Here is a 27551-nt window from a genome sequence, read left to right on the forward strand (position 1 = left end):
AGATCAGAGATATATAAAAGATGAGTATTACATTTACATATAAAATACTGGCTTGGACTAGTCTCAGGGGCTAGACTTGGGATGTGGGGCAAAAAGAAGAGAGTGTGTGTAAAACATGTGAAGGAGGTTTCGCATCTGTCTGTAATATGACATAAATGTCGATTTCAATGATTTTGTTGAATGCGTACTTGATCGGATCGTCATGGATTATGAAGGACTGCCACTATATATGTAGATAGAAGGCGCTTTTTATTTTCATTTTGCCGAAACCGGAAACTGAGGGCAAGTACTGTTAGATTGTATGTAACAATCTCTAGCGGTTTATCTCAACGTATCAAATTATGTATGCACAAGATGTGGGAATCCTTGATCCTTGTTGTTCTTGTTCTTGTCTCTAAGTGCAGTCCAGGTGGAAGATACCTTTTACCCCCTATTCGGTGGATCCGTGTGTGGCTCGCTATTATTGGCTGACAAATCTCCTCTATCTGATTGGTTGAATCAGCTTAGCTAATCCAACAAGTACGGGCAAAAAATAATTACCGGATTAGGAAATATTAGAAAACCATCGAGTCCAAGCTACCAGCGAATAGCTCATTTGTCAATAAAGATCACCGTACGGATAATATCTCATAGACAGAAGTATTCCAAGATGCATTGATTGGATCTGTGCTAGGGGTCCATGCATCTGACAGTAGGAGACTCTGAATAGAACTGCTAATGATTACATGGTTACTGTCTCTCTCTGGATGGCATACATGTCTTGATTATTACTCTTATGGTTCTTCCAAGACAGTTATTTATTTATCAGCCCCATTAATGACATAGCCTACCGTTATCTAGTGATTGACAGTCACTCGACCACTTTGGAAGATTACCTTATTTTAATGATTCGTGAGTATAATCTGAATACATACGTTAGGATCCCCTTGGAACGTTCAAAGCGTGACAGTATCCCTTGATTCTCTATGAGATGCGTTGTTTCTATCTCCATGCATATCGCATAGGCCAGATTGATAACCTGTATTCAGCATTTCCCTAGGAAAAGTTCATATCAAGACTCTTCGGAAGCATTTTAGATGATGCCCAGAGCCCTTACCTTGGAAGATGGGAGCCTCTATGATAGTGAAACCAAGTTATAACGAAATGAAGGCCTTTCCTTATGCTAATTTCAGCTTCAAATGCTTCAAAGTGGACCCACAAGTATCCCCAGGATTTATTATTAAGGAGTTTAGTACATTATAGTGGTCGCCATTCCGAAATCAAATTATTATCTGCATATTGGCTTAGTTGGGGAGAGGTCCTTTGTTCGTTATAGTCCGATTTTACCCTAGCAACTGTCGGATTAGTCGGTTGATTCCAGGCCAATCCTGAAGATGGTTTTACTGGGATGGAAAAAAGAAGCGACTAGCAAGATTGTATGTGTATTGAGTTCTCTGTCTGTCTTTCAAGTCTTTAAAGCCGGGTCCTTTATAGACACCTTTGGCGGGGTGATTTGTGAGCTATCAGGAGGGGTAAATATTGGGCTGATATCTAGGTGCCCAGATATATGCCTAAAGGTGCCTTTTAGACCTGTAAGATTGAACAGTCGATCTTTCTGCCTCGTTTGAAAGCCGGATTATCTGACAGCAACACAACCCTAGATTACTTATGCCCTAACTAACTAACCTAATCAGCAAGTGATTAGGATAAGCGATAAACCAATGATGGACAGTTAAGGAGGTCCACTATCTCTAGGCCAATGAAAATTTGAGTTCGTAAACCTTACCACATTAAGACTAGCGCGTATGGCTTAGCCGCGGGGAAAATCGTCGAAGGTCCGACGTTACCAGGAGACTCACTACTGCAGACGACAGTCAACTACTTCTCCTTTCGCATCCCGTCACGCGCAAATTACAATGATTCCGAGCCAGCTATCTCTTTGGGTGTGCTGCAATATTATATACCTCTTGCCTAGTTAGCATCATGCCTTCCAGGCGCCAACATCTCAAATCTCGCCACGGTTGTCTGACATGCAAGTCTAGGAAAGTAAAGGTACGCACAGCAGCTAGCCATTCGAAACCGCAGAAAGCAATACATATGTGATACGGAAGATGAGCCTGATATGAGGCCAATAGTGCGATTTTCAGAGACCTGTGTGCAGTCATTGCTCACGAAGAAAGGAACGATGTCGATACACGGAAGATGCACCAAACCTATCCCATAATCGACTCTCACATGCATACCGTCGAAATGCTATGTACTCGTCCGAAGGCCATTTACCAGCTCCTCTATTCACCAGTTTACGGAATCTCGAACAGATTTTGTTGCATCATTTCTCATCTAGCGTCAGTCTCACGTTGTCAGATCGAAGCGATTTCCAGGAAGTCTGGTCTCATCATGTTCCCAGAGATAGTTACGATTATCCACACTTGATGCACAGTATTCTGGCCGTATCGGCTCTTCACTTGTCGCAGACAGCAAACCCCGAGAATCTTGCTGATATTAGATTCTACGCGGCGCTGGCGACTAACCATCATGTTACAGCGTTGTCCCTTCTCACGCCTCATGTTACTGGTGTCACAATAAACAATTTTGATGCCATGTATGCAACCGCCATGCTTGTCTTTCTTTACGCACTGATGACGCTATCGGACTCTTCATGTCTCTCGCAACACATTGTAGCACTCTCCGAATTGGCCAAGGGAATTCTAGCCGTAAGGAGAGAAGGCGAAGAAAGGTGTGAAATCAAGAAGTCCTATTTGTTGCGCGATTATTGCGCATGGGACCATCCACCGCCACTTCCAGATGGTTTGCATCGAACAGTGCGAAATATAGAGCACTTAGTTGCCTCACTTCCCGAGACTAAAGAGAAAACGGAAAACAAGACCGAATATCAGCAGGCCATTAGGATCCTCCGTTGTACCCTCAACGCTGTCAACCTGAATCGTGAACATCCAGCGATGGTCTTCATGTGGTTGACTCTCGTCAATCGTCGTTATATCGAACTTGTGGAATCCAAGGATACTATGGCTCTCATGATCCTAGGTCATTACGGGATTTGTATGCTACAAGTGAAAGACAAATGGTGGTCCGCAAAGTGTGGGGCATATCTCGTTTCTGCAGTGCACCGAATCCTCGATAATTGACGTAGATAGACCTTATTGCAGCATATTGAGCCAAAGGATGATAAAAATCGCCTCTGGTAGCAGCTTCTCATCAAATCGCAGGAGCGGATTGTTGTTGGCTTTCTACGCAAAAATCTCGCATGTATATGCGTCTCACCTCCCATAACCTCAAGTCGTACATTTAGGACGACTGCATTGTCAATTTATCAATATTTCGTCTTGAGAAACCCATTGAACTGGAATGACGGCTTATACAGCTGAACAAGTACCTATGGCTGGTAAATATATACCAACCATTTCGTCTTACTGGAAAGAACCTCAAGGAGAACCACTATGAGCCATTGGCCTTCATATCAGGGAGATGAAACATCAGTTCGCCTGTGGACGTCAAAACTGAGTATAGACGTGTTTTCTAACCCAATGCACTCGCGACATTTGATATTCAAAGCAAAAGGGCCCACAAAGCAACAACTACTGATCTTGTATCAGCTCAATACTCGTACAGCCAACATCAACTAGACATCATCATCGTGCCGAAATATCTACAAAAAGTCTGCTTACAAGTTGGCAACTGGCTCTCTACTCCTGCGTCGAAGGCTATTTTGATTCTTATAACTGGAGTCATTATTAAAACTCATGTAGCTACGTGACTCGGTCACTGTATTATTACTCTGGCCGTTGTTTTATGCGCCATTGAGCTAAGCGATTCGACTGTTCAGTGTGTGAGTTCTGGGATAACGTTTCATCGCGTGCACACACGCTGATTCTGGGTTTTCAGGTTGGTAGGGAGCACTTGATGGTACGTACCTTTCCGATTAGGGCTTCTGTCCAAAGCAACGAAAATGGGTTGGCTGGGAGATACCACCAGGAATGTAACTACATAGCCAACTCAGTACGCAGTAGCTGGCCAGGAGGTCCTTTTTTAGATTACAAGCGCTTAGTTATAACCGACCCGCTAAACAGTTTCTAATGGATCTTTCATTAGTTAGCTCATTCAATATCAAGTAAGAACCGGCGAAACGCCGTGTTTCATGATCTAGAAATGTTGTATCGCAGAGTCTCATTATTGGACCTTTCCAAGCGCGCCAGTTGCAAGATGGTCATAATGAGCCCCAATCAATTTATTAATGATTTATGGGGCTACTACTGAATAATGGAGATCTTACATTCCCTACGTGATCTTCAAATTTTAATCAAACCCAAGGCCAACGTAGACAGTCAATGTCGGGATTTACCAGCAAGGCGCCCATACCGGGGTACGCGTATAAATCAAGATGCAAGGTTTCCAGGCCTCGTTAGAGCCATTTTTTTCGCTTGGAACGGTCGCCGAATTTCCACTACTACTTATATCAAAAATGGTACTGTCATCCTTGGTGACATGCTGTCAATGTGACTGCCACTATGTTTGGCAAGATGATCTGGAGCATGTTTACAAAACATTCCAACATACAAGCTGCGGGGGCTCATTTCTCAAATATTTCTTCCAGAGCAGTTACTCCTTCCTTTCCAAAAATCGCTTTCACGACTCAAAATCAAGGGCTGCCACTATCTCGTGCACTACTTCAAAAAAGTGATAAATTATCCGGCACAGTCTACCATCATGAAGTATCTTGCTCTCACTGGCTTCCTCGCCGCTCATGCGGCTGCACTGAGGAACGTCATGTATGTTGACCAGTAAGTCGAACCTATAACCATCCTTATTATGTGTGTTAGAATCTCCTGCTCTAACAAGTATGTATTACAAAGATGGCACATTTCCAGTCTACCATCAAGTGATCTTGTGTCATCGGTGACACATGCCATCATGGCATTCGCACCATCGGAAAATTTCAACAGCGGAAGCACATTTACACCGTTCGAGTCAATTGATACCTTTAGAGCTCGTTTCCCCAGCACAACAAAGATTATGGTTGCTATCGGAGGCTGGGGTGACAATGCTGGCTTCTCGACAGCCGCTGTTAGTGAGACCTCACGATCTACTTATGCGAAAAACGTCGCGGCCATGCTAGAGTCAACCGGCCTTGACGGCGTTGGTAAGCATATATTATCTATCAATTATATTTAAGACGATGGCTGACAGTCTCCTTCCTCGCTTCACACAGACCTTGACTGGGAATATCCTGGAGGCAACGGAGCAGACTACAAAACAGTTCCAAACTCGCAACGTGCCGCTGAAGTGAATACTTTGCCTCTCCTGGTTCGAGCTATCCGTGATGCCATTGGTGACGACAAGATCCTCTCGATCGCAACTCCAGGACTCAAGCGCGATATGATTGGATACACTGCTGAAAATGGCCCTACGGTTTTCGGCGCCGTCGACATGGTCAATATCATGAGCTATGATTTAATGAATCGACGTGACAACGTTACTAAACATCATACAAGCATTAAAGACTCATTGGAAACAGTCAATAACTATCTTGACATTGGCATGAACGCAACAAAGGGAAACCTAGGTATTGCATTTTATGCCAAATACTTCACTACCGACCCATCCTCTGATTGTGCTACTAACCCAGTCGGCTGCGCTACGGTGGAACTTGAGGATGCTAATGGTCAAGACACCGGCAAGTCTGGTGCAGTGACCTTCGAGACTAGTCCTGAGGTTTCAAGTTCCTCCATTACATCGTCATGGAGCAAAGCCAAAGCTAACGGCATAACCGATGAAGACGCTGGTGGACAGTATTATTGGGACAGTGATGCGCAGCTCTTTTGGACTTGGGACACTCCAGATTTGATCACTCAAAAATTTGCCGATATTATTGCTGCGACAGGTTTGGGAGGTGTCATGGCATGGAGCTTGGGTGAAGATAGTCTTGATTGGAGCGAGCTTAAGGCGATCAACTCTGGTGTTGCAGCCGCGCCGTAAGAAGCGCAATATCGAGTGAGAACTTGTCGTCTGCTCAAAGTATCTATTTTCACTATGATCAATCTTTAATTTCCCCGTATAGGTTCGCTCTTGGCCCTTCAAATACTTAATCTAGATTCCAAAGAGTGTGCTCCCGGTATACATTGTGCTATTTACCATAATTACAACTGATATATCTAAAATTACAATGCTCCTATAGCCCGGGTTCCATGACCTTGGGAGTCTTAGGGCAGTTGAAACCCTTCTTTCATTCACAGTCATTCGGTCATTTTCCCCGGCATTCTAACACTCGCTGTGCATTTGGGAACGAATATATATGACAAATAGCATCATCAATTACGGCAAGAACTAGCCAAAGCACTAAGCTGAAACTATGACCATAAAGTAACATGCCCAGAGCTTACTATAATTAATAAGCTCACTATGGTGCATTTATAGTCGACGCTTAAGAATTGTTGAAAGAAGGCCCCCAAAAGATCGTTTGAACAGACAGTAAGAATAAAATACCATACTAAATACAATAATCTAATGAAAAATAGCTAAATATAAGTAACGACTTCGCAGCAAAATCTGAGCCGGTCGTATGATTGATATGATGCTGTCGCCAACATCTCATCTAATAGAATACAAGGACATTAAAACTTACTCAAGATATTTTGAGTATAAACCCACAACTCCAGAGCCAGTTCAGGACTTAAAGCAGTCTTATCCAGCCTATCATTACTCAATCTTCCCACAGGCATGTAAAATCCTCCATTTACTAATTCATCCTTTGTACAACCAGCCGCGGCCCAAAGCTGACTTAGGCGACCTTGGGCTTCTTCCATAAATGTCACTCCCAAGAACCATAGCACAATGGTGGTGAGTAATCTGAGATGCCAAGGAATTGACATTGTCAAGTGTGTGTTGACAGCTCCTGGGTGGACAGAGATAAATTTGATATTTGTATTGGCACATTGGCGGGCGAGTTCGGCCGCGTAGATGATATTTGCGAGCTTGCTTTGCCTATAATGACCATTTAATAGCCTTCCAAGTGGGGAGAGGAGTAGGTTCACGCTTACCCATATCTGAAAGATGATCCCATGAACCCCTTCTGTGGGGTTCGAAGAGTTGAGAACGTGATACCATTCTTTGGATGACTCATCCAAGCTGTCGACGTCAGGCACAGCACACGTACATCCGATCCCGGCAAACTGGCAGTCTTCTTCATTAATGGTAAGAGTTCTTGAATGATCATTGCATGGGCAAGATGATTGATGGCAAAATGAAGCTCAAAGCCGTCTGAACTGACACCGGCGGGAATAAACATAACACCTGCATTGCACCTGAACTGCAGTCAGCCGTCGTCACTAAATCCAAAAGGTATCCTACTCGGCGGACTAACATAAGAACATCCAGTCTATCATGTATAAATTCTTTGCAAGCTGTCTTGACGGAAGACAATGATGTCATGTCCATTTTGACAAAAGTCAATCTTACCGAAGGCTTTTCTATCTGCACTTCATGAATCAATTTCTCTGCCGCTTGATGGTTACGACCAGTAAAGTAGATATGTGCTGGATTGTGCTTTGCAAGCGAGGTTACTGAAACTCTTCCGAGTCCAGAAGTTCCTAATACCCCAAGTGATGTGATTAGTGCTCTGATCGGTAAAGGATATAATTCATATCAATTACCAACCTCCGGTTATAAATATAACCTTTCCATCAAGGTTTGGAATATCCTTCTCCGGGTCGAAGTTCACAAACTGTTCGAGGTTGGGCATAGAGAAGTTGTTTAGACGAAGCTGCTGAATCACTGGTTTGAACTTGACTGGCGTATGACAGTTTAGAGAGATGTTTGGAAATTTGGTGTTGGTAGATCAAGATGTAGGGCGTTGCGATAATAGCATTCATTTCCAAGATGTTGCAATGCCACATATTTATATTGCTTCCAAGATTCCATGAGCACAGCTGCTTCGGAGTCATCTTAACGCCGTGAGTCATGTCCGAGCAAGCCTTTCCAAGAATGCACTCAAAGGGAGGCCTGACGCTTGTAAGCAAAGCCATTTGCGTGATAGCTGTTTCATAGATGAAGTTGTGGCTTTCTTATCCGATAACTCCGTAGGTACTGAAATGTCTCTATAGTTAGATATATGGTCTGTCATAGCCTATAGCGCTGGGTATGGACAACAAACTTGATTAATAATGATAATAAGATATAAAATATCCGACAATGGGGATGGTGTGCAGAGTCCCATGGATCAGGGCTGACTCGACCCACTAGCTAGCTGTAATAGGAATGATGTATATGCAGGGTAAGCTGTCAACAGAATAGTCTAAGCCAACTACCGCTAGAGTTGCTCTCCATCGAGACTAGTGTAATGCATGATAAGCAGGCTAAACGATGGTCCCTCCAATGACATTTGAGGTTATGCAGGGTAACCTGTTAGTGCAAAGCTTCCCAAGCTTGGATTCCATCTTGCGGCCCCGCTCGCAACGTCGCTTCTTCGACGACTCTCGCAATACGAAACCTTTCACACACACGCCTAAACATCTACGGTGGAATAATCAGATCTGATTCCGGAAATCAACTACTTGTGGCTGACAGCTGCTATCGGCTATGGAACGCTTGTCCACTTTCCCTCGTGCACTTCGCTCATCCTGCATATCGTAACGTGACACCAGCGAATAACACGCAACCCTGGAACCTCTCCTCCTAGTCAATAGTACCTACCATGTTACCTGCAGAGGTATGTGTAAAAGTCAAAACTGGTTTAACGTGCTTGAATTAACCACTATCCTAAGACACCCCAGTAGTGCTATTAGGTTGAGCTGACCAAAGCGATTAGGCCCGTATTCGTGATGATGACTGGACCGGGACTACGGATCCGGTTGAGCGACGCAGACGCCAGAACCGTCTGCATCAAAGAGCTTGGAGTACGTTTTTATTGGCCAGTATATTTTATGCCAGGTGGGCGATTGTTGCCGGTACTGACACTCGTATACAGGGCGACGGAAGAAACTGGAACACAAATCAGAAAGCCAAGAGAAAGCTACTACTAACACACCCGTACCGTCGCGTGTTGATAAGAGCCTCCTTCAGAAGGTAGTCTTGAATCATATCAGTGGTCATCAGCGCATGCCGATCACATTACATCAGCTCCGCAACTGGCAGGCCTTCGGAGCGATTCTAAATGAAGCGCTAGGAGATCCAGAAGCTACATTTGCCGTCTGGGCCGAACTGAGAGCGTGGCGGAAATGGGAGTTGATATATGGTCTTTCACCTTCTGATCTATGCCATTCTTTAGCTTTTCACCCTCCACCTTCTCTTGACACCAGGTCCAGCGAAATTGAGAGCGTTTCATCTCCTTCGAACGTTGATTCCCTCTTGTTCTTGAGCGAAAAGTATTTCCTTCACGGCTCAGAATTCGATATTGACTTCCCCATGTCTCTCGATCATAAACTCTTCGTTCTCATCCAGCACAATACCCTCCGAGGAATTTTGACCAACATGGCCATTTTGATACGCCTAAGTGGCCGTGACTTTGAAGTTTGGGATGACTTTTATACGGAAGACTTATCCAGCCCACCGGAGAACTCGCCGCCTTGCTTGCAATTTACATATCTACAACGAACCACGCCGCATGAGTCCTGGATAGATGTAGTTCCTTCTGCGACCATGCGAGATAATATTATCAGATATCAAGATAGGATCGACGCGGATGATCTCTGCTCTGACTTTCTCGGTGGCTTTTTCGAGGGAGAAAATAACGTATATAAGCGCGGCATGATACTATGGGGTGACCCGTGGCGGTCAAATGCATGGGAATTGAGTGAAAACTTCATAGGAAAGTGGTGGTTTCTGTTACAGGGTTGTGCTGACATGCTTATGTCTACTAACACTTGGCGTGCAGCCAGGGGCGAAAAGAAACTCGCCATCAAGCTGTGAGATGGAATGTAGAATCTATTGTTTGCATCGCATCCGTCAACGAGTTTTATACACGAAAAGGAAATTATTATTGGAGAAACGTGGTATGCTAACGAGCGATGCTCCTGAGGTCACAAAAAAGTTCTATTCTATATCGATATCCATTCATATTATCTTTGCGCACTGCAATGAAAATCCTTAACTCCCTGCTCGCCTCTGGTCATTGTGGACTATGTGGGTCTATTCCAATACTGCCACCCCCTGTGAGCTTTTACTTGCGCCCAAGCCACCGACAAGGAAATGTTGAATCTGTTTTCCTACAAATGAGTCCACAACCGTCACAGCTGCAGGGGTGGTACCATTTCCGGGCGATAGCGCGTAAACGTAGCGACCGGAAACTTTGAGATCAATCAGTCCAGAGTCGCCATTGGTGAGATCAATTGTTGTTATGACCTGGGAATCCAGTGCACTCAGTTCAACAAGACGGTTAACGAGTGGATCGGTCACGAAAACGCTTCCTCTTTGCTTTGAATACGCAGCCCAACAAGTGGCTTTTTGACCGGGAATGGTTTGTTTGGAGGATATCAAAACTTCGTTTGTAAATGAATTGACCTGGAGAATTGCCGCACCGAAAGAAGCGTCCGTGGCCAAAAAGGTGGAAGTTCCAGGTATGACAGCTGCGCCGAAGAGTACAGCTGTACCGTTAAGAGAACTTCGCGTATCATGGGCACCTGGATAAGAGTAAAAGTTCTCGACCGGTAACACAGAGACAAAGCCAGTGTTGTTAGTTGTAGGGTCGCCTTTTACTGTTGTGATTAGGCGATCCTCGTCATCGGAGAAAAAGGTGTGTGCAACGCCATTTAGTGGCCTGGATGGAGGTGTTGTCTGATTGAGACTAAATACCGTCAGCGGGCTCATGCTACCCAAACCTCCTGGTGTATAGGAAGCGCATGAAACCCCGGCTTGAGCGCCAGTTGTACCTACACACACCAGACTGTTCTTGCTTGAGGCTGCAACAGTCACAGGAAACTGGCCAGGCACTGCGATTGGCTTATTAACAAGCTTCAAGTCGGTTGGATCTGTCTTTGAAACCTTCAACATGCTCAAAGTATTTGATCCAGGATTGACAGCAAATAAAGATCCGATATATGAGCCATCTGCTATCCAATGAGATGGGGGTCGAAATGATGACTTACACTGTCCACAACAGTCAACGAAGATTGCGATCCCAGAGCGTCCGGACCGTTGAAACCGCCTGTGGCCTTGACAGTACTACCGCCATTTCCTCCCGTGGCTCTTGTCACGCCACCAAATAGAGTACCGTTGTGCGCTATCGGAATGGCGGCCACCGAGTTCGAATCTCCATTGTTCAGGATATATATTGCCTTGGCTCCAGAAGGAGCTTCCCATGACTTGCATGAGGCATCCAGGAGCTGGGCTGTAGCTAATAGCCCTACCAATGCACCTGCGATGCAGAACTTGAAAGAGAAAAGCATAGTGAGGAATTATCGCAAGGGACAGTGGATGGCGCAACTTGAATAGATAGTCTTGGAATGATTGGGAACTGCTGCTGCTTTGAAAGTATACTGCAATGAAGGAATGTTGTGGATATGATATCTTGTTTGGTGGAGTCAGAACAGGGAAATAGCAACTGTGTTTATACCTGGCAATTTGAGCAAACCATGTTTAGCGGACACTGGTGCGAACCTCCGATTCCAAATACTGCGCAGTATTCTAATTTCCCAAATCAGAGCTACTGCTGGTATATACGTCTAGATAGGAGTCTGAAGCCGTCTTGAAACAGAAGTGCCCGATTATGGAATCACTGACCATTGCTATTTTGGGACTGGTCGCTTCAAATTGCGATTTCCCCTCGCGCTAAACCTACTTAGGAAAAGATGCGATTATGGAATCTCATTTTCCTCATGTAAGTGCGCTAGGCTAGTTTAGGTCTAGTGTAGCCATTGCTCGGATTCCATAATCAAAGAAAGACTTAACTTAATTAACTAGCTCAACATCACCACACCCTCAATCAGCAATATTCGCTTGAACTACTGAGAAACTATTCGGTAGCGGTACAGCGAGCTATCACAAGACGCCCACGACAGCCTGGGGCTAAATTCTTCTTCGACCTGCAGAGAGCCGAAATGAAGAAAACACTCACTTTTATATCAGGGCACTGGTCCGCCAAGGGTTAGTATCTTTCCGTGAAACTGTGAATTTTCTTGTGCCTTTAAATCCCGCGATATTATTGCTGTCGCTATGAGATCCGAGACGAATGTTCACTTATTGACTGATACATGTTCGATATGGATGTTCAAAGACAATGACAGTGAGCACATCTCGTCAAGCCGCAGTCAGTCTGCGTACTCGAAACGTCGGGAACAAGTTCGCAAAGCTCAACGGTAGTGTCATGCCTATCCATACATTTTCTTTGTTGCGTTATAGCTCACGCGTATACAGCAGTCATCGAGAACGCAAAGCTCATTACCACAGCACACTCGAAAGCGAAGTCTTGCGTCTGCGGACTAATGAAGCCAGCTTCTTGAAGAAAATAAGCGATCTGGAGGCTCAGTTATATAGCCTCCAAGAGGTCATAAAAATCAATGGTATTGAACTTCCCACAGTCGAGAAGTATGGTCGACATGCTACGGAATTAGATACCAACGCTGCGCTCATGCTTCCAATTGTGGGTGACCCAAATGTCGAAAACACCGTGCATGACATTCCTGCGCCGCGCCAGAGATCAAAAAATGCCAATTCTACGACGGATATCAGTGAGTAACTCCAGGATCTCTCTCACAAAATTTTGCATTACAGAGCATATCCATTTACCAGATGTCTTGTTGTCCAATATATAGCGCAGACATTGTCTTCACCTAGCCCGAAACTTGGTCAACCTGCGGAGGCCGGATCAGCTATGGATAAAACATTACTTGCCCACGGTATGGAATTTGTCCTAACGTAAGTTCTCATAATCTTGGTTGCCTTAATTATGATATCTGACAGTGAAGTCCAGACTCGAAAAGCCTTGCCTTGGTCACATTAATGTAGATCTCAATAATTCGAGCGAGCCTTCTGGCCATGTCCTAACCGCCTCCATGCCATTGTTAAGTACCCATCATTATCCCCATTCTTTTAACGATGGATCCCCATCACTGGAGGCATCAAGGACGATCTTTGAGCGTCTAACCACTTTGTCCTCCGAACTCGTGCATGATGAAGAATTCAGCCCTATACAACTATGGAATTATATCATGGATCAACCACTGGCATACAAACTCGATATAACCCAACTTCGTGTACTAGCTGAAAGTCTAGTCCATCATGTCCGTTGTTATGGGTACGTACAAATTCGACCGTGCCTCTTATCTGATCTCTCCTGATTCGTTCAATAGGTTCGGTGCAGTCTTGGAGAAGGAAGTCTGTGTCAAAATGGTTGCTCGGATATTGACTTCTAATTGAATTTGTTCTTGCTTTTATAGATCTGGCTTTAGGATGTCCCGTGACCTACAAGATAAGGGAGTAGTCACTCCTTTTGACTCGCTGTACCCCAGATTAGTTAGCCCACATTCATATTGTCGGGCTCGGTGAAAGTGGGCCTTAAGGGGCGTATTCGTATTACCTATACTTTGAATACAATACGTGATACATACAGTGGGATGAAAAATGTGTTGGCACCCCCCATATCCGAAATTCCCACACCGCCATTCATTCTGCCGACAGAAACGCGTACACATCGCGTCGCATAAAAATTTGTATATAACACCTATAAATCTATATTTTCGAATAAAATGCCTCCACCAAGACGCCGCACAGCGCGTAGGGAACTTGATCCTTGTATGAGGGCTCGAATATGCGAGCTTCATACAGAGGCACATTGGGGTTATAAACGGATACACAGGGCGCACCCAGAAATCCCTATGACAACTATTCGGAATACAATCAAGAAGGAGTAAGAGCGTATAAATCAACGTTCAAAAACTCGTTCCGGAGCCCCAGCGAAGTTAACGGACGAGGATAAACAGAAGCTTATTGATTTGACAATTCAAAATCCCCATATAAAATACAAGGTCTCTACGGTGCATTTGTCCACCAAAGTCATAGCAGAGCGTAAGCTGCTGACTTAGCTAGGTGCTAAGGAGAGGTTGGCGAGGACAGATATCCTCAAAGAAATAGGTCTCTACTAGCCATGTAGCTAGTTTTTGTGCTCCTTTAGCAGTGTCTAATAGAAAGGAGATAACCTCAGAAGAGGGCCCAGGAGGACGAGGGGATCATCTCTTAGCTATATGATAGAAGAAGAAGTGCAAAGGTGCTTTTCATGCTCCGCACCAACAAAGAAGATGAGCATCATCATGATTAAAATGTTCGTGATAGTCTGCAAAGTCTCTATGACCAGTATGGGCCGCGATAGTATGGCCAAGATTAAGTCAGTTAAGCAGAAGCTCTTCAGGATGCTTAAGGGATGTAGTTATTTCTAGGTCTTGGTATGTCTGTGGTGCTACAGTCTGCCACCATGTCTAAGCAGTGGATAGGAATTAAGTCTTGGTGTATCTCTTTAGCGAGGCATATAAGGACTTGTATGGAGAGGGGGGGATAGAGGCAGCTCCTTCCTTGACAGTGAGATTAGCCACTTCATTCTTAGAGATTTTAGTGTGTCTAGGGAACCATCGGGTTTAGATTGATCCACTTTTGGTGTGTGGAAGCCTTTTACGTAGTGGCCAGGTGGCTGCAAGGGTGTGAAAGGATGCAAAGACTTCTTAAGAGGATCCTATAGAGGGAGATAGGAGGCGCGTGGTAACTTCCAGGTTGTCAAGACAGATCTATAAGTTGGTAGCAAATTGAGCTGTTGGGTATGCTATTGCTGCTTAAGCACCAGCTAGAGCTGCTTCTACTTCTATGTCAAAGACCTCTTTCCCATATCTATATGAGAGTAAGGAGTGGAGGAACTGATGGTGTGCTTGAAGTCTAATATAGCCACCCTCTGCATATCCATCTATAGCCTAGATCCATCTGAAAAGATTACAATATCTAAGCTAGGATAGTGTGTTGGAAAGCTATAAAGTTAGCTACTGCCTGTTCCTTAGTACGTCCCATGGGAGCTCCTATTTGAGCTTGGATATTCTCACGAGACTCGCGAGGGTGCTAGGGAGCGTATTAGAGTGGGTTTATCTGTTTAGAGTTGGGGAGGGCCAGTATATGGCGGGTAAATCAGCTAGTTTGTCAGCCATTACTAGCGATCTGTTCTACGCGTCTTCAAAGTAGGTGATAAGGGTCAAGACACCATAGGCGGACAGTTGCAAGGAGGGCTATTTAATCTAGTTCAATTTCTAGCAGAGAGAATCCAGACTCTTGGTATAGAACAGATATTGGGATTGTGCAGAAAACTAGAAGGACTGCTCTTGCGCCTGCTAGTATTACTTTGGTTAGTTTCTTAAGATATTCTTCAACTCAATTTAAGATTTGAGAAGATCCAGGGCGAGTACGTCCTGGCCACTAGGTTTCTGCATCATAATATGCTTTATAGAGTACACAGACTGATACAGCCTGCTGTAGTAAATGAGGTTTGACTCCACGGATAGTATTCTCTAGAGAGCGAAGGGCATTAGCCACAGTAAGGGCTTTAGATACTGTTTTACTAACATGCCATTTAAATGTTAGCTTTTTGTCAAAGAGGATTCCTAGCCAGTGTAGATATAGCTATTTAGTATTTTCTAAGATTATGATAGATCTAGCTTTTACTGAAGGTGTATAGGTTGGGTCCTGGTCTGCTTTATGTTGGGAGAAGTGAAGAAGCTTGTATTTATCTGGTGCAAATATAATGCTCTCTGCAGCGCCTCAGTTTAGAGCTTCTTATAGTGAGTCTAATAATGCTTCGCAGTTAGTAGCAAGAGATGTTAAGATTGCTAGGTTAGCTGCGTCGTCTGCGTAACCAAATCTGTTCCTTGGGTTTTCTAGACAGAATAAGGGCGCTATATAGAGCATGAAAAGAATGCTAGATACTGGGGATCCTTGTGGAAGACTGCAGGCAATGTCTGTTAAGGGGCCAATCTCTCCATCAAGTTGGATCTGGACTGATCGCCCAGTAGCAAAGGAGGCAATCCAGAGAACAAGATTAGTGGGCCAGCCCTGCTCACGTAATCTGCGGATGAGTCTGCTAGGAAGCACGGCATCAAAAGCGCCCTTGACATCTAGGGTAAGGAGTGAGGCAGTCATGCCTTAATTTAGTGCTTGTTCAACATTATGTGTTAGGCATATGGTTAGATCATTTATAGATCTTAGTGGGAGAGCCCCAAACTGTTACCTTGCTAATACTTTGTAGTGTATAGAGATCCATGCCATATTCTGTGCTACTAAGCGCTCCAGTCCTTTGCCAAGTACTGATAGGAGAGCGATTGGTCTATATAAACTAGGTGAAGATCAATCAGTCTTTTTTAGTTTCTGGATAATTGCTAAGATTATATGTCGAAAGCATTTTAGGTGATAACTAATCTTTAGGCACTCTTGGTATAACATTAGTACCTTGTCCTTGATCAGAGGCTATGCCACTTTGAGTATGCAGGTTGGGATTTCGTCTGAGCCAGGGGCTGTGTTTCCTGCCTGAAGTACTGACTCCTCCACCTGTGCCATTGTTATATCTGGGAAATAGAGACTAGTGGTAGGGACTGCTGGGGAGTCCAGCGGTATGTCTCCTGCCTCAGCCGAGTTTTAGAGAAGATTATGGACTAGTATGTCTCGTTTCTCATGTATAGTAACTGCTGGGAAGCTATTAGGTCTCAGTGGATCCTTCAGTGGAAGGCTTTGGAAGGTGCCTATGGACTTATGCCATTTACTCATATTAAAGATATCCTTCATTTGTGTTACCATAGAGAGCTTATCTTGCCAAAATTGTCATTAAGACCATCTAGTTATCCTGCGGAAGTCTATCTTTAAGCAGAGGCCTAAGCGGTAATTATGTAAAGCTTTCTTGCAGTCTTTATTCTATTATAGTTGTCCTATACCTTGTATCATGGTCCTCTTAGCAGAGCCTCTATATACTCCTTGAATTGTAGATATCAGTTTTTCAGCAAGGGCATCAAGATCTTCTTCTGTTGCGGCTGAGCTCTCGGTGCCAGCGAGATTAGAGGCGAGGAGCGAGAGGAAGGAGGTGTGGTCTAGTGTGTCAAATCTCAGTTTCTGAGCTATTTCCTTGTATCTCTAATCCCATGGTACAGTGGTGATTAGTGGTTGATGATCAGAGATAGCATCTAAGTGGCTCGCTATGCTAGTTTTAGCTCCCGCGAGTGCCAGAGGGCTTGAGGCGAAACTGAGGTCTAACATGTTACCCCTTTCATGTGTGGGACAGTCTATGTCAGAGATAAGTACTAGACCCTGGAGGTCCAGCCAGTTAATAAATGGCTCTGCAGAAGGTGTGGGGCTGCGATGTAGTGAGGGCTGCCATCTGTTGTGTAGTAGGTTGAGATTGCCTGCGAGTATCATTGCTTGAGGGAAATATGCCTCTGGCAGGATTGTAAGAGCTTTCGCGGCTTCGCCTGCTCTGATAGAGCCTGCTGGGGCATTATAGATGTTAACTATCAGAGCGGACTTTCCTATGGGCGAAAAAATCTGTAGGAATAGGAGATCCGAGGCCTCTTTAGTGTCAGTTGTGAAGGGGCGCAGCTAGGAGGTCCGAATGCCCTTCTTCTTTCGAACATAGATAAGAACTCGTGGTCGGCCACTTATCACCCAACTGTCAGTTGGGGAGAAGCATTTATATGATAGGTATTTTTTAGTGATCTGTCGGCTAAGATCTTTAAATGTATATAGTTCTTGGATTAGGATAATATTAATATCACTTGTGTATGCTAATGTGAGAGCTATTTCATGTGCATCTGGCGCGTGCCCTACATTTAGCTATAGGATTTTAAGAGACGCCTTTTGAGTTGGATAGTAATAGATCATAGCTCCTGTTCAAGAAGGAAGGCGGACCAATTTTATGATTGAGGGGTTATAAAGTGGACTGCGTGAGCTATAATTAGAGGATCTTCAGTTGGGGCGCGAGGTGGAGGGGTTACTGAACGGAAAGGAGAGATAATCTCATAGGTTGGAGGCTGAGTTAGTATCTCGTCTAGTGCTATAGGTGTTTCTTGTGTGCCAATGGAGAGCTGAGTGCTACATCCTTCTTCAGTTCGAGCTTTTACGAGGTTAATAGCACAGGATTTCCAGATCTCTGCTTGTTAAGCTTTAGTATATTTAGAGTTGCCTTTAGGGCGCAGGAGGCATTCTGGGAAATCAGCAGGATATAGTCCATGGTAGTGTATGCATCTGGGAGGGCACTGATGAGGCTCCAGGGCTATGCAGCGGTTAACATGTCCTTATTCAGTATGCTCTGAGAAGCCGCAGAGCCGGCATCGAGAGGGGCGGGCACAGGATTGTGCATTATGCCATTTCTAGCATCGTGTGCATTGGATAACTGTTATTCTCTTAGAGAGGTGACAAGCATTAGTAATAATGCCAAAAAGGCGTAGCTGGATAGGCAGTGGTAATTTCGTGCCTTCTAGGAAGTTGACAAACCAGCTTGAGGAGAGAGTATCAGGGTTGGTGGCACTTGTAGCGGTCTCGCTGATAGATATAGGCTTAAGTCCTGTAGTTTCACTGATTTCTAAGGATAGTAGTGTAGGATTGACAGGGATTAGAGAGTATTGACCGTCCAAGATTTAGCCAACTTTCCTTGGCACATTGATGACTTAGTACGAGACCCATCAGGAGCTGCGTTCTATCTGGCAGTTCACAAAGAATGCAGAGATAATCTCTTTTTGGGCCTCAAGGGTTAGAAAGGCTTCTAGAGATGAGGGACATAGTGCAAAGCCAGTCTTTATAGCTTGAACCTCTTTTAGTGCTGAACTGTTTGAGTTTAGTTGAGACCATAGGCTAAAGTAGATAGCATAGACTTCCATTTTTCTAGCTGCATGGTTAGCTGGGAGGTGTACGAAGAGCCGGTTATCAGGAAGGGGTTGTTTCACCAGAGGCATAGACTTTTTAACATGGGCTTTGGAGTGAGTAATAGGAGTTGATTTGACCAGGGCATATTGGGTAATAGTCGCATAAGTCGACTGTTCAAGACCTGAGAGGGGACGTGAGGGAGGGGGTGAAGGGGGTAAGGAATTTGGAGTAGGGGAAGGGGAAGGGGAAGGGGACAGGGCAGGTAGAATGGAGGTCGTCGAGATACCGCTGATATAGGCGCTAAAATGTCGTTGGGCTACTGAGGCGAGGTCATCGCTTAGAGCGGTGAGGGCTCTCAGTAGGTGAGGGGCCAGGCCGGTGGTTTGGCTGCGGTGTTTGTCGAGGAATGCAGCTATAGGGCTGAAGATCTTCTGTCCTTCAGAAGCTCTTGTCGTGGCTGCGGACGTGGCGCCAGAGACAATAGGAGTTGGGCGGCTCGCGGTCGCCTGTGGCAAAGCCTTAACAAGTCCGGTCGATACCAATACCATCTTCCATCTTGCCTTCTCGCTTCGGTGGTGATTTTACCCATTCCTATTGGCAGAACCCCAGGCCAAAAGATCTGCTGCTATCAACATCTCTGGAGTTTGCACCTTAAGCTAGCCGCAAAGGCAATTGCATTATGGGCGATACCGCGCTAGGATATCTATCCCAGGGACCTGAGTACGAGTCAGGCATAATGCACTCCTTCTCTAAGCCGACTAACATGCACATCCGTCCTCTCGAGCCACTATAAGATCTCCGTAGGCCTCCTAGAAAGAATATATCGGCGATACCACATTGCCAATCTAATAGATATAAATGCCGGCGATACCACATAGTAGCGGTCCAAGTACGAGTTGAAAACACAGATACCAATAAAATATCAGTATAGGTGCCAGCGATACCACGCTGCTATAGCCCAAGTACGGGTTGGAAGTAAAGATACCAGTTAGATAGTCATAGCCTAGGTATGAGCTAGGAATATATTCTTCCTAGTTACCCTCTAGTCATCCTCATAGTGCTACGGCCCGCTACTTTATTACTATAATAAAGTAGTTTCCCATTACTATTAGAAGTCTCCCTCTAGTAGCTGACCATGTCTTACAGAAGTCAATACTTGTAATACCCGCCTAGCATAATACTTGTATAGTTGACTCCTACTAACCTAGCTCAGTTCCCACCCTATACCTTTATACTTAGAAAGCGGTGCGCTGTGTCTGTCCAGAATGATAAGTAGTTCAGTCTCAGTGTAGGCCTTGCCCTTAATACATCCGGCAACCACTTTTCTGTTAGCCTTAACAACTTCTATTACTTTCTAAGAGCACTTAGGCTTCGTTCCAGCCCTCGTTGAGATAGCTTCATTGGTAATTTCATAACGTTGGGGGTTCTATCTCAATCTCAGAGCTGGCTGAACTCGAGGGTGCCCTGTCACTCTCCTAGAACAGTGTAACAACGTTACAAGGGATACGTATAGGGATTCAAGAGGGATCACAAAAATTGAGTATACAAGGTAGGGTATGGAATGTCAATGTACTGAAACCTATCTTTTGCTATCCTGGAGCATCTGCCATCTTTATAGATATACAATGTGTACCAGATCTCCCTTCTCTGAATAGCTCCAGTAGTCAAGGTGCAGTCCGAGGGAGCTGAAACCATCCTCGAACATATAAGCCTTCACCTGGTGTAGCTGAAACTCAACTTGAGACGTATTGGGCGCATTTCTTGGAATAGTTAGACCCTAAAGCCTGCTGGTTGTTACAAACAGGTTCGTGTTGAGTGGTTTTCCTATCCAATATCCCTCTTGCGATCAATTTGGCTTTTGGAAAGCCCCTAGGCATCTTTCTAAACAGTAGTAATCGAAAGAATCTCGCATTACCTTAGCTGATCTTTCAATAGACTGCTCCACCGAGGTGGAGAGGTTTAATATGGTGTCTACTAAATAGATCCATATGGCTGGGTTTATTCGACGCGTCGGAATCCAACGCGTCGAGTAACCCGAGAATACGCGTAGTTAAGTAACGCGGGAGCCCCCTATCTGCACCGCGCAGCGGGAGAGCGCGCATAAAGTAGAGTGCGAAGAAATAAGAGTGCGAAGAAATAAGAGTGCGAAGAAATAAGAGTGCGAAGAAATAAGAGTGCGAAGAAATAAGAGTGCGAAGAAATAAGAGTGCGAAGAAATAAGAGTGCGAAGAAATAAGAGTGCGAAGAAATAAGAGTGCGAAGAAATAAGAGTGCGAAGAAATAAGAGTGCGAAGAAATAAGAGTGCGAAGAAATAAGAGTGCGAAGAAATAAGAGTGCGAAGAAATAAGAGTGCGAAGAAATAAGAGTGCGAAGAAATAAGAGTGCGAAGAAATAAGAGTGCGAAGAAATAAGAGTGCGAAGAAATAAGAGTGCGAAGAAATAAGAGTGCGAAGAAATAAGAGTGCGAAGAAATAAGAGTGCGAAGAAATAAGAGTGCGAAGAAATAAGAGTGGCAAGAGTAAGGGGTGTGTGTGTGTGTGTGTATATTTAACGGCCGTGGTTCGTGACTCGCACGCTTCCCACCGATCCCTACTGGGACATAGGCCGCCGAGGGGTAAGCCTCGGGTTTCGGGTCCTATCAGATTTATGTACAAATAAGAGACTCTTTGGCGCATTTCCATAGCTGCCGTGGTCTTACAGGGAGGTCCACTTTGAGTGGGTTTTAGGTATTTGCCAGCTGCAATGGTCCGCCTACACTCCATGACCTATTACTCCACCACTATTATACCTGAACAGTAAGTTTTGCAGAGAGGGAAAGAAAGAAGAGAAGAGAAAGAAAGAAGGAGAAGAGGAAGAAAGAAGGAGAAGAGAAATATAAAGGAAGAGTAGGGCTGTCTTAGCTAGGTGCTAAGGAGAGGTTGGCGAGGGCAGATATCCTCATAGAAGTGGGTCTCTGCTAGCCATGAGGCTAGCTTTTGTGCTCCTTTAGCAGTGCCTAAGAGAAAAGAGATAACCTCAGAAGGGGGCCCAGGAGGCCGAGGGGCTCGTCTCTTAGCTATATGACAGAAGAAGAAGTGCAGAGGTGCTTTTCGTGCTCCGCATTGGTAGAGAAGATAAGCATCATCATGATTGAAGCGTTCATAGTAGTCTGCAAAGTCTCCATGATCAGTACAGGCCGCAATAACATGGCCAAGGTCAAGTCGGTTGAGTTGAAGCTCCCCAGGGCGCTTAGGGGAAGTGGTTATTTCTAGATCTTGATAGCTCTGTGGTGCCACCTTCTCCCATTGTGACTGAGCAGCGGATAGGGATTGAGTCTTGGCGTATCTCTTTAGCGAGGCGTATGAGGATTTGTGAGGATCAGGAGGGATTGAGGCAGCTCCCTCTTTGGCAGCGAGATCAGCCGCTTCGTTCTCAGGGATTTTAGCGTGTCCAGGGACCCATCGGATTTGGATAGATCCGCTTTTGGTGTAAGGAAGCCTTTTGCGAAGTGGCCAGGCAGCTGCAAGGGTGTGGAAGGATTCAAAGATTTCTTAGGAAGATCCTGTAGAGGGAGATAAAAGGTGTATGGCAACTTCCAGGTTGTCAAGGCAGATCCATAGATTGGTAGTAAATTAAGCTATTGGGTACGCTATTACTGCTTGAGCGCCAGCTAGAGCTGCTTCTGCTTCTGCGTCGAAGACTTCTTTCCCGTGTCCGTATGAGAGTGAGGAGCGGAGGAACTAATGGTGTGCTTGAAGTCCAATATAGCCACCCCCTGCACGTCCATCTGCTAGCCTAGATCCATCTGAAAAGATTACAATATCTGAGCTAGGGATGGTACGTTGAAAAGCCATGAAATTAGCCGCTGCCTGTTCCTTGGTGCGTCCCATGGGAGCTCCTATTCGAGCTTGAGCATTCCCACGAGGCTCGCGAGGGTACCAGGGAGCGTATTGGAGAGGGTTTATCTGTTCAGAGTTTGGGAGGGCCAGTGTACGGCGAGCAAATCGGCTGATTTGTCGGCCATTACTAGCGATCTGTTCTGCGCATCTTCGAAGTGGGTGATAAGGGTCGAGACGCCATAGGCGGACAGTTGCAAGGAGGGCTATTCGATCTAGTTCGATTTCTGGTGGAGAGAATCCAGACTCTCGATAAAGGACTGGCTTTGGGGTTGTGCGGAAGACTGGAAGGACTGCTCTTGCGCCTGTTAGTATTACTTTAGTTAGTTTCTCAAAATATTCTCTAACTCGGTTTAAAATCTGGGAAGGTCCAGGGCGAGTACGTCCTGGCCACCAGGTTTCTGCGCCATAGTATGCTTTATGGAGTACACAGGCTGATACAGCCTGCTGTAGTAAATCAGGTTTGACTCCTCGAACAGTATTCCCTAGAAAGCGAAGAGCGTTGGCCACAGTGAGAGCTTTAGATGCTGTTTCTCTAACGTACCATTTGAACGTTAGCTTTTTGTCAAAGAGGATTCCTAGCCATCATAGATATAGCTGTTTAGTGTTTTCTGATATTGTAATAGATCCAGCTTTCACTGAAGGTGTGCGGGTTGGGTCCTGGTCTGCTTTATGTCGGGAGAAGTGAAGAAGCTCGTATTTATCTGGTGCAAATGTAATGCCCTCTGCAGCGCCCCAATTAAGAGCTTCTTGAAGTGAGTCTGATAAGGCTTCGCAATTAGTAGTAAGAGAAGTTGAGATCGCCAGGTTGGCTGCGTCGTCCGCGTAACCAAATCTGTTCCTTGGGTTTCCTAGACGGAATAGAGGCGCTATGTAGAGCATGAAAAGAATGCCAGATACTGGGGATCCTTGTGGAAGACCGCAGGTAATGTCTGTTGAGGGGCCGATCTCTCCATCGAGTCGGATCTGAACTGATCTTCCAGTAGCGAAGGAGGCAATCCAGAGAACGAGATTGGTAGGCCAGCCCTGCTCGCGTAGTCTGCGGATCAGTCTGCCAGGAAGTACAGAATCAAAGGCGCCTTTGACATCTAGAGTAAGGAGTGAGGCAGTCATGCCTTGATTTAGCGCTTGTTCAACATCATGTGTTAGGCATGTAGTCAGGTCAGTTGCAGATCTTAGTGGGAGAGCCCTAAATTGTTGCCTTGCTAATACTTTATGGTATATAGAGATCCATGCCATATTCCATGCCACCAAGCGCTCCAGTCCTTTGCCAAGTACTAATAGGAGAGCGATTGGTCTGTATAATCTAGGTGAAGACCAATCAGTCTTTTTTGGTTTCTGGATGATTGCTAAGATTGCGTGTCGAAAGCATTTAGGATGATGACCAATCTTTAGGCACCCTTGATATAGCATTAGTACCTTATCTTTGATCAGAGGCCAGGCTACTTTGAGTATGCAGGTTGGGATTTCATCTGCGCCAGGGGCTGTGTTTCCTGCCTGAAGTACTGACTCCTCCACTTGTAGCATCGATATATCTGGGAAGTAGAGACTAGTGGAAGGCACTGTTGGGGAGTCCAGAGGTATGTCTCCTGCCTCTGCCGAGTTCTGGAGAAGATTGCGGACTAGTATGTCTCGTTTCTCGTGTACAGTAACTGCTGGGAGGCTGTTGGGCCTTAGCGGATCTTTTAGTGGAGGGCTTCGGAAGATGCCTGTAGACTTATGCCATTTGCTCATGTCAAAAATATCCTTTATTTATATTACTGTAGAGAGCTTCTCTCGCCAAAATTGTCGTTGAGACCATCTAGTTATCCTGCGGAAGTCTGTCTTTGAGCAGAGGCCTAAGCGGTAATTGTGTAAAGCTTTCTTGCAGTCTTCGTTCCACCATAGTTGTTCTATGCCTTGTGTCATGGTCCTCTTAGCAGAGTCTCTATATGCTCCTTGAATTGCAGATGTCAGTTTTTTGGCGAAAGCATCAAGATCTTCTTCTATCGCGGCTGAGCTCTCGGTGCTAGCAAGATTAGAGGCGAGGAGCGAAAGGAAGGAAGTGTGATCTAGTGTGTCAAATCTTAGTTTCTGAGCTGTTTCCTTGTATCTCTGATCCCATGGAACAGTGGTAATTAGTGGTTGATAATCTGAGGTTGCATCTAAGTGGCTCGCTATGCTAGCTTTGGCTCCTGCGAGTGCCAGAGGGCTTGAGGCGAAACTGAGGTCTAACACGTTACCCCTTTCATGTGTGGGACAGTCTATGTCGGAAATGAGTACTAGACCCTGGAGATCCAGCCAGTTAATAAATGGCTCTGCGAAAGGTGTGGGGCTGCGATGTAGCGAGGGCTGCCATCTATTATGTAGTAGGTTGAGATCGCCTGCAAGTATTGTTGCTTAAGGGAGATACGCCTCTGGCAGGGTTGTGAGAGCTTTCGCGGCTTCACCTGCTCTAATGGAGCCTGCTAGGGCGTTATAGATGTTGACTATCAGAGCAGACTTTCCTGTGGGTGAGAAAATCTGAAGGAACAGGAGATCCAAGGCCTCTTTAGTGTCAGTTGTGAAGGGGCGAAGCTGGGAGGTCCGAATGCCTTTCTTCTTTCGAACATAGGTGAGGACTCGTGGTCGGCCACTTATCGCCCAACTGTCAGTTGGGGAGAAGCATTCATATAATGGGTGTTTTTTAGTGATCTGTCGACTAAGATCTTTAAAAGTATATAGTTCTTGGATTAGGATAATATCAATATCACTTATATATGCCAATATGAGAGCTATTTCATGTGCATCTGGCGCGTGCCCTACATTTAGCTGTAGGATTTTAAGAGGCGCCTTCTGAGTTGGATAGTAATAGATCATAGTTCCCGTTTAAGAAGAGAGGCGAACTGGTTTTGTGATTGAGGTATTGTAAAGCAGACTGCGCGAGCTGTAATTAGAGGATCTTCAGTTGAGGCGCGAGGTGGGGGGGTTACTGAACGGAAAGAAGAGATAATCTTGTGGGTTGGAGGCTGAGTTGGCATCTCATCTAATGCCATAGGTGTTTCTTGTATACCAATGAAAAGCTAAGAGCTACATCCTCCTTCAGTTCGAGCTTTTGCGAGGTTTATGGCGCAGGATTTGCGGATCTCTGCTTGTTAAGCTTTAGTATGTTTAGTGTTGCCTTTAGGGCGCAGGAGGCATTCTAGGAAATCAGCTAGATGTAGTCCATGGCAGTATATGCATCTAGGAGGGCACTGATGAGGCTCTAGGGCTGTGCAGCGGTTGACATGGCCCTCTTCAGTATGCTCTAAGGAGCCGCAGAGCCGGCATCGAGAGGGGCGGGCACAGAATTGTGTATTATACCATTTCCAGCATCGTGTGCATTGGATAACTGTTGTTCTCTTAGAGAGGTGACGGGCATTGGTGATAGTGCCAAAAAGACGTAGTTAGATAGGCAGTGGTGATTTCGTGCCTTCTGGGAAGTTGACAAACCAGCTTGAGGAAAGAGTATTAGGGTTGGCGGCACTTGTAGCGGTCTCGCTGATAGATATAGGCTTGAGCCCAGTAGTTTCGCTGATTTCTAAGGATAGTAGTGTAGGATTGATAGGGATTAGAGAGTATCGGCCATCCAAGATTTGGCCAATTTTTCTTGGCACATTGGTGACTCGGTATGAGACCCATCGGGAGCTGCGTTCTATCTGGCAGTTAACAAAGAATGCAGAGATAGTCTCTTTTTGGGCCTCAAGGGCTAGGAGGGCTTCTGGAGATGAGGGGCATAGTGTGAAGCCAGTCTTTGTGGCTTGAACTTCTTTTAGCACTGCACTGTTTGAGTTTAGTTGAGACCGTAGGCTAGAGTAGATGGCGTAGGCTTCCATTTTTCTAGCTGCATGGTCAGCTAGGAGGCGTACGAAGAGCCGGTTGTCAGGAAGGGGTTGTTTTACCAGAGGCATAGGCTTTTTAACAGGGGATTTAGAGTGAGTAGTGGGGGTTAATTTGACCGGGGCATATTGGGTAATAGTCGCATAAGTTGACTGGTTAAGACCTGAGGGGGGACGTGAGGGAGGGGGTGAAGGGGGTAAGGGATTTAGGATGGGAGAAAAGGAAGGGGAAGGAGACAGGGCAGGTAGAATGGAGGTCGTCGAGATACCACTAATATAGGCGTTGAAATGTTGTTGAGCTACCGAGGCGAGGTCATCGCTTAGGGCGGTGAGGGCTCTCAGTAGGTGAGGAGCAAGGCCAGTGGTTTGACTGCGGTGTTTATCAAGGAATGCAGCTATGGGGCTGAAGATCTTCTGTCCTTCAGAAGCTCTTGTTGTGGCTGCAGACGTGGATTCTAGAAGGGCTGTCTGTAGAGGGCCGTCTGTACCAGGGCCTTTACACGCCATGGTGTTGCCGGGCGCGTTGAGACGCGTCAAAGGCTGCACTCCTGGGAGCTAGGTGGTAGAGAGGGTTGAGGATTTTGAGCCTCCGACTGTTTGATATGAATAATTATAAGGAAGTCGCCTATCAACTCGAAAATCTTGCAAGAGTAAGGGGGACGGGGAGTAGCTAACTACATATATACGCGGCACGCACGTGCCGCGTTAGACTAACTGATATTCAGTGCCGAAACGCGCTAGGTTTGATATTCACGTTCCGACAGAAGTAATGAATTTGCTAGCATTGCTCGGTAGTTGACCTAATTGCTATACAGCTCTCCAAACTCACATCATTGACATGCGAACCGTCTCCACCATATAAAAAGGATATTACACTCCATCGCCAAGACTATACTACCCTTAACTCAAAGTGGCGAATAAAGACCAGGATCCTAGGTCACGTTACCTCCGCGCGTGTCGATGCAATTTTCAACATGTTGAAATTGGTCTTTGTCTAGCCCGAACTAACCTAGACAGAAATAACTAATTATTAATAGT

At 45.4% G+C, this 27551-nt stretch overlaps 11 protein-coding genes across 13 annotated transcripts, besides 5 other annotated features; 4 read left to right on the plus strand and 7 right to left on the minus strand.

The window, feature by feature from the left end:
- Positions 1-1836: 1836 nt before the first annotated feature.
- On the plus strand, positions 1837-3325 carry TSTA_051260 (uncharacterized protein). 3 transcript variants are annotated; one of them, XM_002485596.1, is made up of 3 exons: positions 1891-1953; positions 2022-2031; positions 2115-3325. In XM_002485596.1, exon 3 carries the CDS (start codon positions 2235-2237, stop codon positions 3123-3125), a length of 891 nt encoding a protein of 296 aa, XP_002485641.1. In that variant the 5' UTR covers positions 1891-1953; positions 2022-2031; positions 2115-2234; the 3' UTR covers positions 3126-3325. The 3 variants fall into 3 exon arrangements, with proteins under 3 accessions (XP_002485642.1, XP_002485643.1, XP_002485641.1); XM_002485597.1 differs by having other exon boundaries at positions 1837-2324; positions 2387-3325; XM_002485598.1 differs by having other exon boundaries at positions 1837-2031; positions 2127-3325.
- Positions 3326-4704: 1379 nt separating this feature from the next.
- On the plus strand, positions 4705-5973 carry TSTA_051270 (class V chitinase, putative; the record flags this gene model as incomplete). Its single annotated transcript, XM_002485599.1, has 3 exons — positions 4705-4778; positions 4851-5137; positions 5207-5973. 3 exons carry the CDS (start codon positions 4705-4707, stop codon positions 5971-5973), a joined length of 1128 nt encoding a protein of 375 aa, XP_002485644.1.
- Positions 5974-6608: 635 nt separating this feature from the next.
- Positions 6609-7735, minus strand: TSTA_051280 (short-chain dehydrogenase, putative; the record flags this gene model as incomplete). The annotated part of the gene is made up of 4 exons (XM_002485600.1): positions 6609-6978; positions 7035-7298; positions 7358-7583; positions 7651-7735. The coding sequence occupies 4 exons, from the start codon at positions 7733-7735 to the stop codon at positions 6609-6611; spliced, it is 945 nt and encodes a 314-aa protein (XP_002485645.1).
- A 756-nt stretch (positions 7736-8491) lies between these two features.
- TSTA_051290 (uncharacterized protein) lies at positions 8492-9900 on the plus strand (the record flags this gene model as incomplete). The annotated part of the gene is made up of 3 exons (XM_002485601.1): positions 8492-8701; positions 8801-8888; positions 8960-9900. The coding sequence occupies exons 1-3, from the start codon at positions 8687-8689 to the stop codon at positions 9898-9900; spliced, it is 1044 nt and encodes a 347-aa protein (XP_002485646.1). The 5' UTR covers positions 8492-8686.
- Positions 9901-10119: 219 nt separating this feature from the next.
- TSTA_051300 (uncharacterized protein) lies at positions 10120-11375 on the minus strand (the record flags this gene model as incomplete). The annotated part of the gene is made up of 2 exons (XM_002485602.1): positions 10120-10971; positions 11076-11375. 2 exons carry the CDS (start codon positions 11373-11375, stop codon positions 10120-10122), a joined length of 1152 nt encoding a protein of 383 aa, XP_002485647.1.
- Positions 11376-11901: 526 nt separating this feature from the next.
- TSTA_051310 (uncharacterized protein) lies at positions 11902-13383 on the plus strand. The gene is made up of 6 exons (XM_002485603.1): positions 11902-12072; positions 12203-12284; positions 12328-12656; positions 12741-12843; positions 12899-13222; positions 13278-13383. Exons 1-6 carry the CDS (start codon positions 12027-12029, stop codon positions 13342-13344), a joined length of 951 nt encoding a protein of 316 aa, XP_002485648.1. The 5' UTR covers positions 11902-12026; the 3' UTR covers positions 13345-13383.
- A 1764-nt stretch (positions 13384-15147) lies between these two features.
- Positions 15148-17715: a mobile genetic element.
- TSTA_051320 (uncharacterized protein) lies at positions 17092-17508 on the minus strand (the record flags this gene model as incomplete). The annotated part of the gene is made up of 1 exon (XM_002485604.1): positions 17092-17508. A coding segment is annotated over one exon (417 nt), but the record flags the coding sequence as incomplete, so codon positions are not given.
- A 905-nt stretch (positions 17716-18620) lies between the features above and the next one.
- On the minus strand, positions 18621-19349 carry TSTA_051330 (uncharacterized protein; the record flags this gene model as incomplete). The annotated part of the gene is made up of 2 exons (XM_002485605.1): positions 18621-18982; positions 19088-19349. The coding sequence occupies 2 exons, from the start codon at positions 19347-19349 to the stop codon at positions 18621-18623; spliced, it is 624 nt and encodes a 207-aa protein (XP_002485650.1).
- Positions 18985-19064: a sequence feature (G-rich).
- Positions 19350-21610: 2261 nt separating the features above from the next.
- Positions 21611-21687: a sequence feature (GA-rich).
- A 15-nt stretch (positions 21688-21702) lies between these two features.
- On the minus strand, positions 21703-23790 carry TSTA_051340 (reverse transcriptase, putative; the record flags this gene model as incomplete). The annotated part of the gene is made up of 4 exons (XM_002485606.1): positions 21703-22279; positions 22430-22521; positions 22600-23235; positions 23317-23790. The coding sequence occupies 4 exons, from the start codon at positions 23788-23790 to the stop codon at positions 21703-21705; spliced, it is 1779 nt and encodes a 592-aa protein (XP_002485651.1).
- Positions 21862-25398: a mobile genetic element.
- TSTA_051350 (uncharacterized protein) lies at positions 24097-24423 on the minus strand (the record flags this gene model as incomplete). Its single annotated transcript, XM_002485607.1, has 1 exon — positions 24097-24423. A coding segment is annotated over one exon (327 nt), but the record flags the coding sequence as incomplete, so codon positions are not given.
- A 683-nt stretch (positions 25399-26081) lies between the features above and the next one.
- On the minus strand, positions 26082-27489 carry TSTA_051360 (uncharacterized protein; the record flags this gene model as incomplete). Its single annotated transcript, XM_002485608.1, has 2 exons — positions 26082-27068; positions 27460-27489. 2 exons carry the CDS (start codon positions 27487-27489, stop codon positions 26082-26084), a joined length of 1017 nt encoding a protein of 338 aa, XP_002485653.1.
- Positions 26680-26770: a sequence feature (GA-rich).
- Positions 27490-27551: the final 62 nt, after the last annotated feature.

This window comes from Talaromyces stipitatus, genomic scaffold (genome assembly GCF_000003125.1).
Source record: "Talaromyces stipitatus ATCC 10500 scf_1105507295515 genomic scaffold, whole genome shotgun sequence".
In the NCBI taxonomy this organism is placed as follows: Eukaryota; Fungi; Ascomycota; class Eurotiomycetes; order Eurotiales; family Trichocomaceae; genus Talaromyces; species Talaromyces stipitatus.

Coding starts and splice junctions, on each gene's coding strand:
- TSTA_051260 (XM_002485598.1), top strand. CDS start 1,963: ATGCCTTCCAGGCGCCAACATCTCAAATCTCGCCACGGTTGTCTGACA. Junction 2,032..2,126: donor GCAAGTCTAGGAAAGTAAAG/GTACGCACAGCA, acceptor TGCGATTTTCAG/AGACCTGTGTGCAGTCATTG.
- TSTA_051310 (XM_002485603.1), top strand. CDS start 12,027: ATGAAGAAAACACTCACTTTTATATCAGGGCACTGGTCCGCCAAGG. Junction 12,657..12,740: donor CAATTCTACGACGGATATCA/GTGAGTAACTCC, acceptor TCCAATATATAG/CGCAGACATTGTCTTCACCT. Junction 13,223..13,277: donor CATCATGTCCGTTGTTATGG/GTACGTACAAAT, acceptor TTCGTTCAATAG/GTTCGGTGCAGTCTTGGAGA.